General features: G+C 37.4%; 1 protein-coding gene across 30 annotated transcripts in view; it reads left to right on the top strand.

The window, feature by feature from the left end:
* Positions 1-15,502, top strand: part of PTPRD (protein tyrosine phosphatase receptor type D) — a 477,045-nt gene that overhangs the window by 334,621 nt on the left and 126,922 nt on the right. For 17 of the 30 annotated variants that reach the window (XM_069880847.1, XM_069880848.1, XM_069880854.1 and 14 more), the window contains 5 exons: positions 572-841; positions 1,527-2,108; positions 9,143-9,276; positions 11,938-12,082; positions 15,059-15,364. In XM_069880847.1, the coding sequence (XP_069736948.1) occupies positions 572-841; positions 1,527-2,108; positions 9,143-9,276; positions 11,938-12,082; positions 15,059-15,364 (1,437 nt within the window). The remainder of the gene's footprint in view (positions 1-571; positions 842-1,526; positions 2,109-9,142; positions 9,277-11,937; positions 12,083-15,058; positions 15,365-15,502) is intronic. The other 13 variants (XM_069880870.1, XM_069880868.1, XM_069880873.1 and 10 more) reach the window with 1 other exon arrangement.

Below are 15,502 nucleotides of genomic sequence, written 5' to 3' on the forward strand. Positions count from 1 at the left end.
GCAAATGAAATTGCACTTTCAGTGTACTGTAGGCAATGTGTTCCGGGACTGTGATGTGACAATGTGGCCTAGCACATTTATTCACATCATGCAGCATTGAAGTTGGTTTTGGTAATCAACTCAAGCATGCTGTTGATCTTCCAGTTTTCTTCTGTACATATATATATATATATATATATATACACAAACACATATAGGCATATAAAGTGCATATATATATATATGTACGTGTGTGTGTGTGTGTGCCCGCGCGCACGTGTGCGTGTGTGTAATTTTTGCATGGTCTTTGTGTATTGTTAGTATGTAGTTAGTTAACTGTGGGATCCTAATAGTTCTGAAACAGCCTTTGTATGAATGTACCTAATAATACCCTCAAGTAAATATAGAATAATTCACATTGTGTGCAGACAAAATTCTTGTTTAGTCTTCTATTTCTTTTATATGTATTTTCTGGCAGATCAGAATAACATGTTAAAATGTTAAATTGTGTCTGTACACTGCATGTTGTCCATATGCAAGACTCAGTTTCTTTTTTTTATATGTTATTACCTCTTTTTGTGTTTTGTTCCAGTTCGACGGGTCCCACCGAGGTTTTCTATCCCCCCTACCAATCATGAGATCATGCCTGGAGGGAGCGTAAATATCACATGTGTTGCGGTGGGGTCACCAATGCCATATGTGAAATGGATGCTAGGAGCGGAAGATTTGACACCTGAGGATGATATGCCAATAGGGAGGAATGTCCTTGAGCTTAATGATGTCCGGCAGTCTGCAAACTATACTTGTGTTGCTATGTCTACCCTTGGTGTTATAGAAGCGATAGCACAGATAACTGTCAAAGGTATATCCCAAGTACATATTTGTGGACATAGTTTAGCCTTTGTTTCATTCATTGCCATATTCTGAGCAAATATATTGCAGTGAAAAGGACTTTATGCCTCTTACTCTCTTAAATCAAGAGGGTAAATATTTTAGCCAATCACTGGCATAAGACAAAACCCAGATTCAGGCAGCAATAATACTAATAAATAAGAAGATAATAATAATAATGTTCCATTATTTTCCTGTATCTAGCTCCCAGCCTTCACTTCAAGTAAATAAAGGATCATGTAATCTTGCACATACTTATCAACATCAGGAGCCTTTAAGAACCAGTAATGTGATTTTTAGAGTGTCTGGGTGGCCAAGTATCATGTTCGCTAGATAATTTGAAACTGGAGGTTCCAAAAATATCTGAAAATTAAGCTGTAATGGTGCACTGTCTTATCTGTAAGATTCCTCTTCTACACATTTATTAATTTATATTACATGAATCTTGCAGTACAAAACTTAAAGATTTTCTGATAGATTTCTGGAGTAAAATCATAATTGTCAAAGCTTGCTCTGAACAGATCACATCTTCTTTGCATTCCAAACTTCCAGTTTTGTTTTTGTTGTTGTTTATTTTGGGTTTTTAAGCTGCTTATTGTAATAGTTAACATCTAGTGTTACATAGTGCTAACTATTTTTTTGGCTTTTATCATTAGCCTTACCCAAACCTCCTGGAACACCTGTCGTGACAGAAAGCACAGCAACAAGCATAACATTGACTTGGGATTCTGGAAACCCTGAGCCAGTTTCTTACTACATAATCCAACATAAACCCAAGAACTCGGAGGAGCCATACAAAGAAATTGATGGAGTGGCCACAACACGCTATAGTGTGGCTGGCCTAAGTCCATATTCAGAGTATGAATTTCGAGTAGTTGCTGTAAATAACATCGGGCGAGGGCCACCCAGTGAGCCTGTGTCAACAAGGACTTCAGAACAAGCACCTTCAAGTGCACCACGCAATGTGCAGGCCCGTATGCTAAGCTCTACCACCATTTTGGTACAGTGGGAAGAACCTGAGGAACCTAATGGACAGATACAAGGTTACAGAGTTTATTACACCATGGACCCCACTCAACATGTCAACAGCTGGATGAAGCACAATGTGGCTGACAGCCACATTACCACTATTGGAAATCTAGTACCCCAGAAAACATACTCTGTGAAAGTTCTTGCTTTTACTTCTGTTGGAGATGGGCCACTTTCTAGTGACATTCAAGTCATCACTCAAACAGGAGGTAAGTTAGCAATGAGCAGAGTTTATGTGAAAAAATTAAATGCATGCATAACTTTTGCAAAGAGAGAATTTGAATTTAACATGTTGAAAAAACTTCCTGTCAAGGACAATTTATTCAGGTGGGTTTTGCAGATAAGCTTTTCTCAACACCACAGTGCAAGTTAGCCTTGAAGAATGGAAATTATCCCCTCACACTTTGATTTCTTTTTTCATCAATCTCAAGGAGTTTAACTGAAGTTTAACTGAAGGCTTGGGGAGAGCTTCATCCTGGAGGTGGCCAGATGTTATGCCTCCTATCTGACAGTGCTCTGTGCACCAAGTAGTCGAGTAGTTCTTCACAGCTTGCTTTGAGGAGTTACCTTTGTCAGTTGGTTTTGTTTTGGTGGCATGTGACTCCCTTATGCTACATCACTCTAGTAATCTTACTTTCTGGAAATTCAAAATGTGTGTGCACTATGTGTGTTTTCAAATAGTTGTTAAAGTGCTGAAAACACATAAAACATGAAAGCTTTCATAAAATAACAAACTTCTGTGTTGGTTCAAGCAAGCAGTTCTGTACATTTTGGATTTATAAATCAAATCCAGCCTACCCCTTCAAAGCACAAGGTCACCAGTTTCTTGTTTTATGTTTACACTCAGGTGTTTTGTTTCTGTACAGGATTTTTAGACCCATGAATTAATTTTATTAGCAAAGGACAAGCAAGCAAAGTGAAAAACATTGCAGAGACTTTTTGTGAAATCAAAAGCAAAAAGCTGTGGAGGAGCTACAGTGCAGGAAGCTTTTGATTGCAGCAATAAGTAAAAGTTCCCTTTATCTAGTGGTTTAGAGAAAGCTGTATGAAGTATTATGTAGGTCAGAAGTATTATATAATACTTTTTGAATTTTTTAGTGTTGGAAGGCTTCCTGTTGAAGAATTTAGCATCCCTCACATTTTAGTGGTACAATAAAATGTGGCTGTGTGTACATGCAAATGTAAATAGTTACACCATGATTTTACTTTGGCAATTACAAACTTTTTCAGTAATTGTTTTTTTTATATTAACATCTGACTGATTTTAGAATCCATTTGCAAAAAGCTTTTAAAGAAGGTTTAGTGAGTTTCTCATCTGTGTTTTCACTTACAACCACAAACCTTTTAGATTGACAAGAGTTTGTCAGTGGCTTCGCCACAGAGGGATGAAGCAGTCAAAATAATGAGCACTGAGGCTTACCTGGACCAACTCAAGTTATGTCGCTCACTGAGGACACTTCAGAAAAATCTCTGTTTATTAAAACCTTTGTGGAACTTTACCATTAAATGTGCCTCTCTATTTCTGATTACTGCTGCAATTTGTAGAAATTATGGTAATGTTGACAGTCCAGGAAGGATTCTCAATACATGTTTTCTACTTGGTAACAGAGTTGACTTGATGTTGTTTATTTGTGCCTATGTTAAAAACTAAAAGAAAAACAAAAACGTGCCACATGAGGTATTTTTAAGCACTGATACTTGTACTTGAAATATGAACATTTTAAGTCATAAAAGAGAAAAATGGCTAACAAAATCTAGTTCAGTTCTGTAGTTCAGAGTATGTTTAAAAGCCAAGATTTTCCAATTTTTCTATCCACCAGTTTCTCTTCAGTGAAAGCTGCAGAATGAAGTGCCCTCCCTGTCTGTTCCAGACTTGCTATAATCTAAGTCTGAATATGATTGTTTTGGTTTAAGTTTCTCTCAAGCTGAAACTCTTCTAAATAAATATAGTGAAGTAAAAAGTGTCATTTCAAAACAGATTAAATGGATTTAATGGAAACATGTGTAAACATGCAAAAATAAGAATAGAATGGTGATTACATTTTGATCAGGGTTTGGTTTTCCTTTTTTGAAACAAATAATTCTGTCATTGTAAATATGTAGCTTAACCCTTCTGCCTGCTTTAGGAATATTAAAGTGCATATACAACCAAATCTGATTGACAGATGTGACTTACAGGCTCTGCTAGCTTGGTTTCCTTCAAAGCTTTCCTCCTTTATGTATGTTCTGAGCTTTGGAGAGAGATTATAGGAAACAAATTATTTTTAAAAAACATGTTTGCAAGAATATTTTCTTAGTACAGCAGAATTGTTCTTTTGAAATAGCTGTATGAGTGGGTTCTCACTTTGCAAAACAAAACTCTGCATATAGTAAAAATTACATTTCTAATAAAAATATTAACTAGGAGCATGTTGTTTGAGGGAAAGAGGAGGAAGCATTTTTTCAGGCTACCAAAGATTAAAACAATAATTTTGTATTCAGATTTGTGTTCCAGTATTCTGCTTAAGCATTAGAAAGAAAAGCCATGTCCTATTCCATAGTTGTTTTCAGTAATATTTTCTTTTCTGTAAAAAGACATCATTTAAAGGAATAAAGTAATCACAAAGAGCTGTAGAGCTGAGCCTTTTGGATAAGGGAAGATCAATTCCAAAAGCTTTATCTAAGAAATTCCTTATTCTGTATTTTGTGTCAAAAGATTTGATTCTGCTGAGGGTGGAGGCAGGACCAGTACTGCCACCAGTAATTTAGGTTATTTGACTTACTAACACCACATTTTATAATAAAGAAACAGTGGTTTAAGGTGTTACAAGTTTTGTCCTTTTTCTTTGCCTCATTAGAAAACAAAAGCTCTGTGGTTTGTCTCCATTTAAATGCCCAGAACACAGTTCTTGCGTATCTTCTTAAATGTCTTTTCTTCCAATAACCCAGTCAGAAGTACACATACTCTCTGATCAACATATATTGACCTGTGTATACAAGGAAAATTCTTGAGCTTTACACTGAATGCCTACTTTTGGTTTGGTTTAATTTTTAATGTGCAAAGAAAGGGCTACTGGAGGAATTCAGAGAATCCAGTTTTTATTCCAAGCTGATGTAGAAAGAGGGAGTTAGTGAGAGAGAGATGAGTTCTACTTGATAGTGAGTTATTGGAGAAAGAGAGAGAGAAAAAAAATATTCTAGGAAATGAATATGTACTAGTAAACATACGCTTCTTTAAGCAAGAACCCACTATATAAAACATACTATTAATTTTAAACCAAGGATAGACACTGTTTTGAAGACCAAAGTTTATTACAATAATAAAAGGTTAATCTTTTCAACAAGTGAAAAAGGACAGTAATGAGAAGGTCAATTATCTGACTTGCAGGGCACATAAAATGAAGCCTTAGCTTAAGAGAAGTGAGTTAATGGTTCTCAAGTTCTTATTGTTGAAGAAAATCAGATGTTCAGAGGAAGGGAGAAGACAGAGAGGGAATACAGTTCTATGTTGTAGCATGCTAGTTACCTTGACAGACATTTCAAATTACTTCACGAATACCTGAGCAGGGGAACCTCATGTCTCTGAAACTCTGGAGTGCTTGTCTCATAGTGAATCATTTCATGAAAATGGATGTCCACAATGGAAGGGTTCAAACTATGCAGCTGGAAACTTAACCTTGATGCGAGGAAGCTGGTGCAAGGAGAGTGATGTGGGTCTGAGGTGGGATGCAGGATGGTTACAAAGTGACAAAATACCCCTTAGAGAACATGTCTACTTATGCAACTTTTGCTAATACTTGGATGAGCTCTGGAAGTATAGACACATTAATTTTGTCACTGAACTTGAGTGTAGAAAGAATACAGCTTTAAATAATTTCAAGACCAGCCTCCTGCTACACTATAGAAAGAGAGTGTACATGGAATTATTCTTAAGAAGAATTCATCGCTTCACTGTGTTCTTTAGTCACTCAGACAAGTCTACGCACACTCTGTCTTTAAGACTGACCAAAATGTTTACTTAATTCCATGGGTTCCCTCAATGTCAGTTACACATATGATTTTAAGAAAGTGATTTACAGATTTTTCATTAGTTTTGACAAAATATACTATGCTTTTTTGACTTCTAAAATGTATTTTAATTTATTGCTTTGAATACTGTGGTTCTGTGTGTGATAGAATCATAGAACCATAGAATAGTTTGGGTTGGGAGGAACCTTTAAAGGTCTTCTAGTCCAACCCGCCTGACATTTTTAATGAAATCATGTTGCTAAAAGCCCCATCCAACCTGACACTGTTTCCAGGGATGGGGCATCTACTGCATCTCTGGGCAACCTCTTCCAGTGTTTCACAATCCTTATTGTAAAGAAATTCTTCCTTATATATAATCTAAATCTACACTCTTTCAATTTAAAACCATTACCCCTTGTCCTATGAAAAAGCTTGTCCCCATTTTCTTATCAGCCTCCTTAAAGTACTGAAAGGTCACAATAAAGTCTCCCCAGAGCCTTCTCTTCTCCAGGCTGAGAAAGCTCAACTCTCTCAGACTTTCTTCATAAGGAGAGGTATGTATATGCTGAGGCCCAAAACCAGATGCAGTACCCAGATGTGGTCTGAGGGTTAATGAGCAGAAAGGTCAATCCCTGCCCTCCATTGGCTCTTACAGCCATCTCCTATTCATAACACTCCAGGCACCATTGGCCCTTATTTCTGCCTGGGCGCATGGTTGACCCCAGCTCAGTCCACTGCCTACCAGAGCCCCATTGGCTGTCCCCTGCAGCTGCTCCCTGGCCCTATCAACCCCAGCCTGCATCCATGGAGGGCTCTGCCTTCCAAGAACAGGGCCTTCATGGTGAACTGTCAGCCTGTTCCTCCCCTCTCTCCAGCTCCCTCTCAATTGCAGCCTGGCCTTTGCATGTGTCAGTTGGTCTCCACCAACCTTAATGTTCTCTGTAAACCTGGAACATGTGCCCTCCATCCTCTCCTTCAGGTCACTGATAGAGGTGTGCAGTGCAAAGTGGATGGCATTGAACAGATAGCATAAGCTTCTGTTTGACCTTCTATGACCAGGCAAGTGTGTTTTTCTAACATCAACTGCTCAGTTACTTTGTGGAAATTTTTTTTCCCCCTGTCCTTTGATACACAAGCAGATCTTTTTTTTTCCACAGGTCAATTTTATCAGTTTTTATCATTTTATGACATGAAGTGAACAAAATGCCTATATCCAGGTTCTTACCTGAGTTTCATGAGATAGTTTTGAAACAACCTTTAGTGAAATAAGCACTTCTAAATAGCTGCCTAGACTCTGTATTGTACTACCAAGTTTTGGCAAACCTACAGTGGGGCTCCACATCTGCTTTCATCCATGTTCAACAGGAGGCAAATCAGAAGCTGTTGTCTCCTTGCTACACAGGGTTTGAAACAGGTCACCTAGAAAGTTGTAATATTCACTGTGTAAATCCATTTGTACAACTATGATATAGATTTGTCAAGTTAAAATTTGATCTAGTAGTATTTCAGAATCTGTTTCAAAGTTAGCAATTATCCACTTATTCCACTTTCTCCCTCTTAATTTAATATCTTTTCAGTTTTGAAAGGATAAAATAGAAGTATTTCTGTTAAAAATACTTTACTGCTGTTTCCTGCAATTGCTGCCAATGCTTTGTGATCTTTTTCTTTTTGCACTTTGCAGTACACAGGAAATTATTTCTTTTTACACCACTTGTCTTTTAGAACAATATCTTATTACTCATATCCTTTTTTCTTCCTCTAATGAGACTTGGTCTCCTGTTCACTCTCACTCCTTCCGTCAGAATCAGGTTTTTACATCTTTCCTTTTCTATTTTGTCCAGTTTCCAAGAGAAAAATAATTGAATGGCAGGGATCTGCAGCTTCCACATAGGATCTTTAATACAGACCTCATGTTGACAGGTTATCTGTCTGTTTAAAGGTTAGATATCAAACCTACACCAGCATACACTAGGGCAGTGTTACCCTCAGAGTGACATCTGTAGGAGTCTGGGTAAGATATGAATTATAATCACAAATTACTTTTACCATGGAGTTTTTATATCTTTCACTGTACAAAAGAAACATACTTGTTACAGTATAATAAAATTTTACCCCAAAAAATGATTGTGAAATGATCACAGAATCACAGAATCTCTAGGTTGGAAAAGACCCACTGGATCATTGAGTCCAACCATTCCTATCAATCACTAAATGATGCCCCTCAGCCTCTCATCCTCCAGGGAAGGTAATCATTATCATCACATTTTACTTGTAACACCTGTTCTCAGTTTGTGCTTTTCTTTTTTTTTTTTTCTTGAAAAATAAAAGCATGCCATGTTTTATTCTCAAAAACCTAGTATTGCTATGGAAGACTCTTTCATGCCTTATCAACACAACTATTAACTGAAAACAATGTTTTAGAACTTGGGTGACAAAATGATTGTATACATTCCAATGACAGGGTCATATTTTGCTGTCTTTTTCCAGTCAACCTTATTATTTGCCATAGATTTGCAGAAGTAAATGAGGGTAACATTTAGTCTGAGTAATTTCTGTGACCATTACACAAGACATCACAACAAAGAATGTTCTTGACTACTGGAATCAAAGTTGCATTTTTAGTTCTTGAATTAGAAAGTGCTTTCATAAGAAATTCAGCTATATTTGTAATAATATCAGTCATTAGAAGGGTAGATATATGTCAATGAGAACAACACTGAAGATCTCTTTAGTAGGTTATAGCTTCTTCAGGTACATTCAATATTTAGGTGTCTCAAAGAGCAAGAGGTAGTTAGTATCATATTTATTTTTGAGCTGACCAAACCGTTTTCAGATTTTGAAATGCATTTAGTGGTTTTAACATTTTCTTATTGACTATTCCAGCAAATCTTACGTACTATCCCCTTATACACACATACATATATACTTGCCATTTCACACATAGTTTATTAGACTGCTGATAATAATCACCAGGCATCTTTTCAATTGCATTTCAGTTCTGTGGCATTATTTACACTGTGAAGCACTTCTTTGAAATCCTTGATAATTTGTAATGTATGAATTAAATATATCATTATTGTTTTCTGAGCTCAGATTAATATATTTCATAGTATAATTAATCCACTTTTTTAACTTCAGTAAATTATACAAAAGTAATATTATGTGACTTATTCAGATAATAGTTTAAAAGGTTTGAAAGATACATGTTGAACTAGCCAAATAAACAACTGGCAACACTGCTCAAATTTCTCTTTAGTGCCTGGTCAACCACTGAACTTCAAAGCAGAGCCTGAGTCAGAAACAAGCATATTACTTTCCTGGACACCTCCACGTTCTGATACCATTTCCAGCTATGAACTGGTTTACAAAGATGGGGAGCACGGAGAGGAGGTAAGTGAAAGGACTATGCATCCTTTAAGTATTCTTACTGAGTCAGGCATAAAATGCTGAAGTGGTTTAGAACTGATGGGCTAGGAACTTTCTTAGGTACAAATGACTTGGTGTTTAACAGCTTGTTAAACCCAGCAGTCAGTCTGAAGATAGACCTGAGATTCTGTAAACAGCAGAAAATTCTTTCAGTTGTTTCCAGTCAGAGTAACTTTGCTGTTGTTCTCAGCAAGTCAACTGCAGAAATTGCTTCCAGTTCCAGACATTTACCATGTCTGTCCAACTGTGACTCTACAAAAGCTTGGAAGCAGAAGTGTTCGTGGACATGTTATAGAATCATTAAGAAAATTTGCACTTGGACTTGGAGTTTGGAGGCTGTGTATAGCCTTAGAGAATTTTTGTTTCTCTTGCCACCAAATAAGAGAGTTCTTAAGCTTCTTTAATATTTCCATAATATTTGAGGAGAAAATATAGGTTTTTTTCCTAAAAATGCAAACTTGCTCTGCACTTTTTTTCGGGACTATTATTTCTTAAAGTCTTTTCACTTGGAAGACCTCTATGGACTTCTATGACAAAGTGACCCACCTACTGTGGATGTAGTCCTCTTGGACTTCAGTAAAGCCTTTGACACAGTTTCACACACTATTCTGCTTAGGAAACTGTCAGCCTCTGGACTGGACAGGCGCACACTCTCCTGGGTGGAAAACTGGTTGGATGGCCGGGCCCAGAGAGTGGTGGGAAATGGAGATAACTCCAGCTGGAGGCCAGTGACAAGTGGGGTTCCCCAGGGCTCAGTGCTGGGTCCAGCCGTGTTCAATGTCTTTATCGATGACCTGGATGAAGGCATTGAGTGCACCCTTAGCAAGTTTGCGAACAATACCAAGCTGGATGGAAGTGTCGATCTGCTGGAGGGTAGGGAGTCTCTGCAAAGGGATCTGAACAGGCTGGACCAGTGGGCTGAGGCCAATGGCATGAGGTTTAACAAGGCCAAATGCCGGGTCCTGCACTTGAGGCACTGTGCAGTGCTACAGACTAGGGGAAGAGTGGCTAGAAAGCTGCCTGGAGAAGAAGGACCTGGGGGTGCTGGTTGACAGCTGACTGAACATGAGCCAGCAGTGTGCCCAGGTGGCCAAGAAGGCCAGTGGCATCTTGGCTTGTATCAGGAACGGTGTGACCAGCAGGTCCAGGGAAGTTCTTCTGCCCCTGCACTCAGCACTGGTGAGACCGCACCTTGAATCCTGTGTTCAGTCCTTGCTACAAGAAGGATGTTGAGGCTCTGGAGCGAGTCCAGAGAAGAGCAATGAAGCTGGTGAAGTGGCTGGAGAGCAAGTCTTATAAGGAGCGGCTGAAGGAACTGGAGTTGTTTAGCCTTGAGAAGAGGAGGCTGAGGGGAGACCTCATTGCTCTCTGTAACTACCTTAAAGGAGGTTGTAGAGAGGAGGTTGCTGGCCTCTTCTCCCAAGTGACAGAGACAGGACAAGGGGGAATGGCCTCAAGCCATTGAGGGAGGTTCAGGCTGGACATCAGAAAAAGGAATTCATGGAAAGGTTCATTGGACCCCGGCAGAGGCTGCCCAGTGTGATGGTTGAGTCACCATCCCTGGAGGTATTTAAAAGACGTGTGGATGGGTTGCTTGGGGACATGGTTTAGTGGCAGATAGGAATGGTTGGACTCAATGATCTTGGAGGTCTTTTCCAACCTAGTGGTTCTGTGATTCTGTGTTAATACCATAGGCTTTAGAATAATCTGTTCTTCTGATTGAGAAACCATGTGATATTGCCAGGTATCGCAGACAAAAGAAAGAAGTTGACAGTCTCAGAAGGCAGCAAGGGAGTGTCAGCTTTGTTGATTTAGCATAGCTCCTAGATGCTATGCTAAAGCACATGGATGGCTTGGAGGTGATTAATGCCAGAGGAAGTTGTGGCTGCCCCATCCCTGGAGCTGTTCAAGGCTAGGTTGGAAGGGGCCTTGGGCAGCCTGACCTAGTGAGATGTCCCTGCCCATGGCAGGGGGGTTGGAACTACATGATGTTTAAGGTCCTTTCCAACCCTAACTATTCTATGATTTTATGATTTCTCCTAAATCATCAACTCATTGCTGATGCTTCTACTTAGCTGATGGTTATGGTGGCTTTATGCATGTACTGTGAATGCTTAAGTTTATTTTATAGGATGGATCCAGACCTATATTTCCCCTTCAAATAAGATGCAGTCCCTGGCTTAATAATTTACCTTGTGGAAGAATTTGCTTCTTAATGGTTTGAACACAAATTTAACTAGGAAGTTAAACTCAAGATTACTCACTTTATAAAACCCTGTAGTTCACTATCATAAAAGCTAACTATACGTAAGCCTTTGTTCATGTTTTATTGTCTTTGTACACAGATATTACTTCTTCAAACAGTCAAACAATATTTCTGGCTCTGAGTTTCACCCATCAGACTATTGACTTTAACATTTTTGTTCCTTAATGTGTGTTTGTTAAAAATAGTGTATCCATACTTGTTTCAGTTTAGTTTGGGTTTATTCTGAATTTTTTTCTTGTATTTACATTTTTCTCAATGGTCATGTCATCAGAGTATAAAAGCATTTCTTCTATAGGCAGCATATGAGATCCAGGGTCTCTGAATATTAATCAAGACATCCTCTTATTACTTACCTTTAGCAACGGGTTTCCACTGAACCTACTACATCTTATCGCCTACAAGGTTTAAGGCCAAACAGCTTGTACTTATTCCGCCTAGCTGCACGTTCTCCACAAGGCTTGGGTGCTTCAACAGCAGAAATCTCAGCAAGAACAATGCAGTCAAGTAGGTGTCTTTCCTTGCTAATTTTATTTCCCAGTCTTGTATTTCTCGAAGAGATTCATCTTAGTAGCCCAGAGAGTCATAAAAAGGAAAAATAATAAATATGCAGCATTTGTAGTGCTTAATGCAGAAAAGGAATGCTTAAGATGTGTATATTTGTAGGTGTCTTGTGACCAACTTAATATGTGAGTGACTATTCCATAGTTTAGGGGAAAAGTCTATAAATGTGCCTAAGGAGATAATATGCTGTTATAGTAATATTTTATTTTATTTTATTTTGTAATAGGATAAAATGTTTTATCATGCAATAGTTGTACATCAACAGTCCACACCCTGTAAAATTCCACCTGCCTAATCTGTAGAGTTCATATAGTACTAGATTGTTCCTGCAGCACCTCCCTGAAGTGCAAAAAAAATTGTGGACTGGGTCAAGTTAAATGTTTCACACTGTATCAAAAATTTCCTCACAACTATTCTGATGAAGTAGATTATCGTTTTGGTTTTCAGTTAGATTTTTTCAAATCTAGGCTTTTTATGATATTCAATTGTTTTTTACACAATTAAAAATTTGTTTTTTGACCAGGTGCTTATGGAAATATTGTTATGAAACTCCTCATGTTTGTCTACAAATTAGATGCAAAAATTTGTCAGGGATATATCTATTCATCTTAAAATATTTAAAATAAGATTTAGTTTTAAAGAAAATCAGATATTCAAATATCATGTCCAGAAATGGTGCTGGGAGCCATTTCAGCTATTTAGAATGCTTTTTCTATTATGTTGGGTAGAGAACACTTAGATTGTGCATACAAAATAAACATGTTCCCTATATAAGCACACAGCCATTCTTTCCTTCTTGAATATAAGAATATGGTTTTTTCAGCCTTATTTCTTCAGATAGTAGGCAAATCCAAGTGATTCAATGACAAACCCTGGATGTAAGCTGAGAAGATCGCAAAATATTTTTTCTCAAAAATTTTATATTTTGGAAAAATTTCAGGAAAAGAAGTATATGCATTATTTATTAATAAGACAGGCTGCACAAATAACCTACAGATTATCCTTAGTTACATAAATGCAATATTTTCAGAGTACAATGGAGTAAAAATTAATGAAGTTCTATCAATTTACTAGTAATATTCACCAGAATATACTATAGACTTACGTCTTGGTTTCAGAGAAACATGCTACAGGGATTTATTTCATTACATATATGATCTTTAAGGGGCATTTTACTTGTATTTTACTTCCTGCACAAGTTGATTGTAGAAAGGGACTAACGTTTTGAGTACCTGAGTACTAAAAAATCCTGAAAGAAGCCTTCTAAATGTGATAATTCTCATCTGCCTATCCACCTCCTCTAGTTAGTTGAATTGCTGGTATACTCCCTCCTGTTTTCCCTTCAGAAGAGCAGTGTACCATACTGAGTAAAAAGCCATTGATCCCTGTAGAAGAACTGTGGGGAACCAAAAGATACATCTGTAAATGCAATAGGTCACAGCAGGGTCCTAGACTTTCTCTGTTGCTTTAATTTTGTTTGATGAACCTCCTATAAGGACCAGAAATCCATTTGTTTCTTTTTTAGAAACAGAAACGTTTGTTTCTTTTTTAGAAACAGTTTCTTATTTAGAAATAGGAAGAAAATAGTAGATGCATACACACACACACCAAAAAAAGGTGCCAAAAAGAGATTGCACCCCAAATTTATGTTTTTCTTACAAGAGAGAATGCGGAAAGGAATCCACATTCACTACTGCCAGTGCATTTGAACTATGGCTCCTTTTTTGGCACTCTGAATGATCTAACTTAGACTTTGCTTAGTCAGAGATCATTTAAGCACATAAGCACATACCTAACTTTCAGTAGTTGAATTTCCTCATTGAAAGTAATGGAATGACATATATGCTTAAATGCTCTGGAGCCTGGAAAAGGTAAATATACTAACAGATTCCTTTGATTACAAATCTGTAAAGGTGACTGCTTTTGCTCTGAAAGATTGGTGCTGATGACAAGAGACGAAACAAAGTCAGAATCACTGTTCTGATGTGCTGAGCTTGTGAATTGTCTTATAAAATGAATACCTGCTTTCCTGACACGTCTTAAGGGGATAGATTTTTTTTGCCTATGGAAGTTATGTACATTACTGGTAGGATTTAATTCTTTGCTAGCAAAGGTGTCTCCAAGAGAAGTTAAAAAAATAAAACTGACAACTGATCTAGGGTAAGTACAAGTTACAGTCAGAATCAACAAACCTGTCACTTTTTCCTGGTAGGTAAATCTTTGACTAAGACTTTCTTTGTCTTCTATTGACTGCATGCTCCTAGTATGTTGGCTACAATAAATATTTTGGTAAAAGCTTTCCATTTAATCTTAATTAATGGTTCACTTGTGCCAGGCAGACTCACTTATGAAAAAACCCTGAAAAAAAATAATTTCTTTGTGAGATTGGGGAGGCTACTAAAATGGCAATTTGTGGAGCAATTTCTGGCAATTATTGCAAGCTCTTAGAAGTTCTGTAAAAAGAGAAATTTTCTCAAAGGAAGTAAAACCACAGGAAGGAGAAATGTCTAAATTTGTATGTAAATACATGTCATGTCATTTAAAATATTATAGCTTGCATTAATTGCAATATTTATAAAGATAGATCAGTAGTCATTGAAGTGTTACGTTTTTGTTTCATTTCAAGAAGAATTTTAATTACAGGTAGGTAATATTATTTTGAGGCTTCATTTTCATGTACTTCCCCTACATCCTTTTTCACCATTTATTTGGTCTACTCATTTTCTGTTTCTTCATATTAATAAGCCAAGGTGCATATGATTATCTGATGTTTTGCTTTTTTAAGTTTCTGCTTTTTTTGTTTATTTTTTCTTTTAATTTTGTTGTATTTTATTTATTTTTATTTTTTCTTTTGTTCATTTTTTTCAATCACCCGTATCTTTTCACTCAAATCCTCCTTTAACCCACTACTGAAATTAGAGCCATCAGCTCCTCCTCAAGACATTAGTTGCACAAGCCCCAGCTCCACTAGCATTTTGGTAAGTTGGAAACCGCCACCAGTGGAAAAACAGAACGGCATTATCACTGAATACTCCATCAAGTACATTGGGATTGATGGAGAAGATGTCAAGCCCCATGAAATTTTGGGAATTTCCTCGGACAGTACCCAATACCTTTTGGAACAGCTGGAAAAATGGACTGAGTACCGGATCTCTGTGACTGCCCACACTGATGTTGGACCTGGCCCAGAGAGCTTAGCAGTATTGATTCGGACAGATGAAGATGGTATGTTGCCTCCACTACATCAGTTTGCGCCTCTATGACTCTCAGTCGATCTGCTGTCTTTTGTGTAGCCTAATAGTACTTTTTTCTGCTCTTTTTTCCCAAATCACAGATATTATTACTCTTTGAGGTTTTTTAATT

The sequence above is a fragment of the Phaenicophaeus curvirostris genome, chromosome Z (assembly GCF_032191515.1).
Source record: "Phaenicophaeus curvirostris isolate KB17595 chromosome Z, BPBGC_Pcur_1.0, whole genome shotgun sequence".
Classification (NCBI taxonomy): domain Eukaryota; kingdom Metazoa; phylum Chordata; class Aves; order Cuculiformes; family Cuculidae; genus Phaenicophaeus; species Phaenicophaeus curvirostris.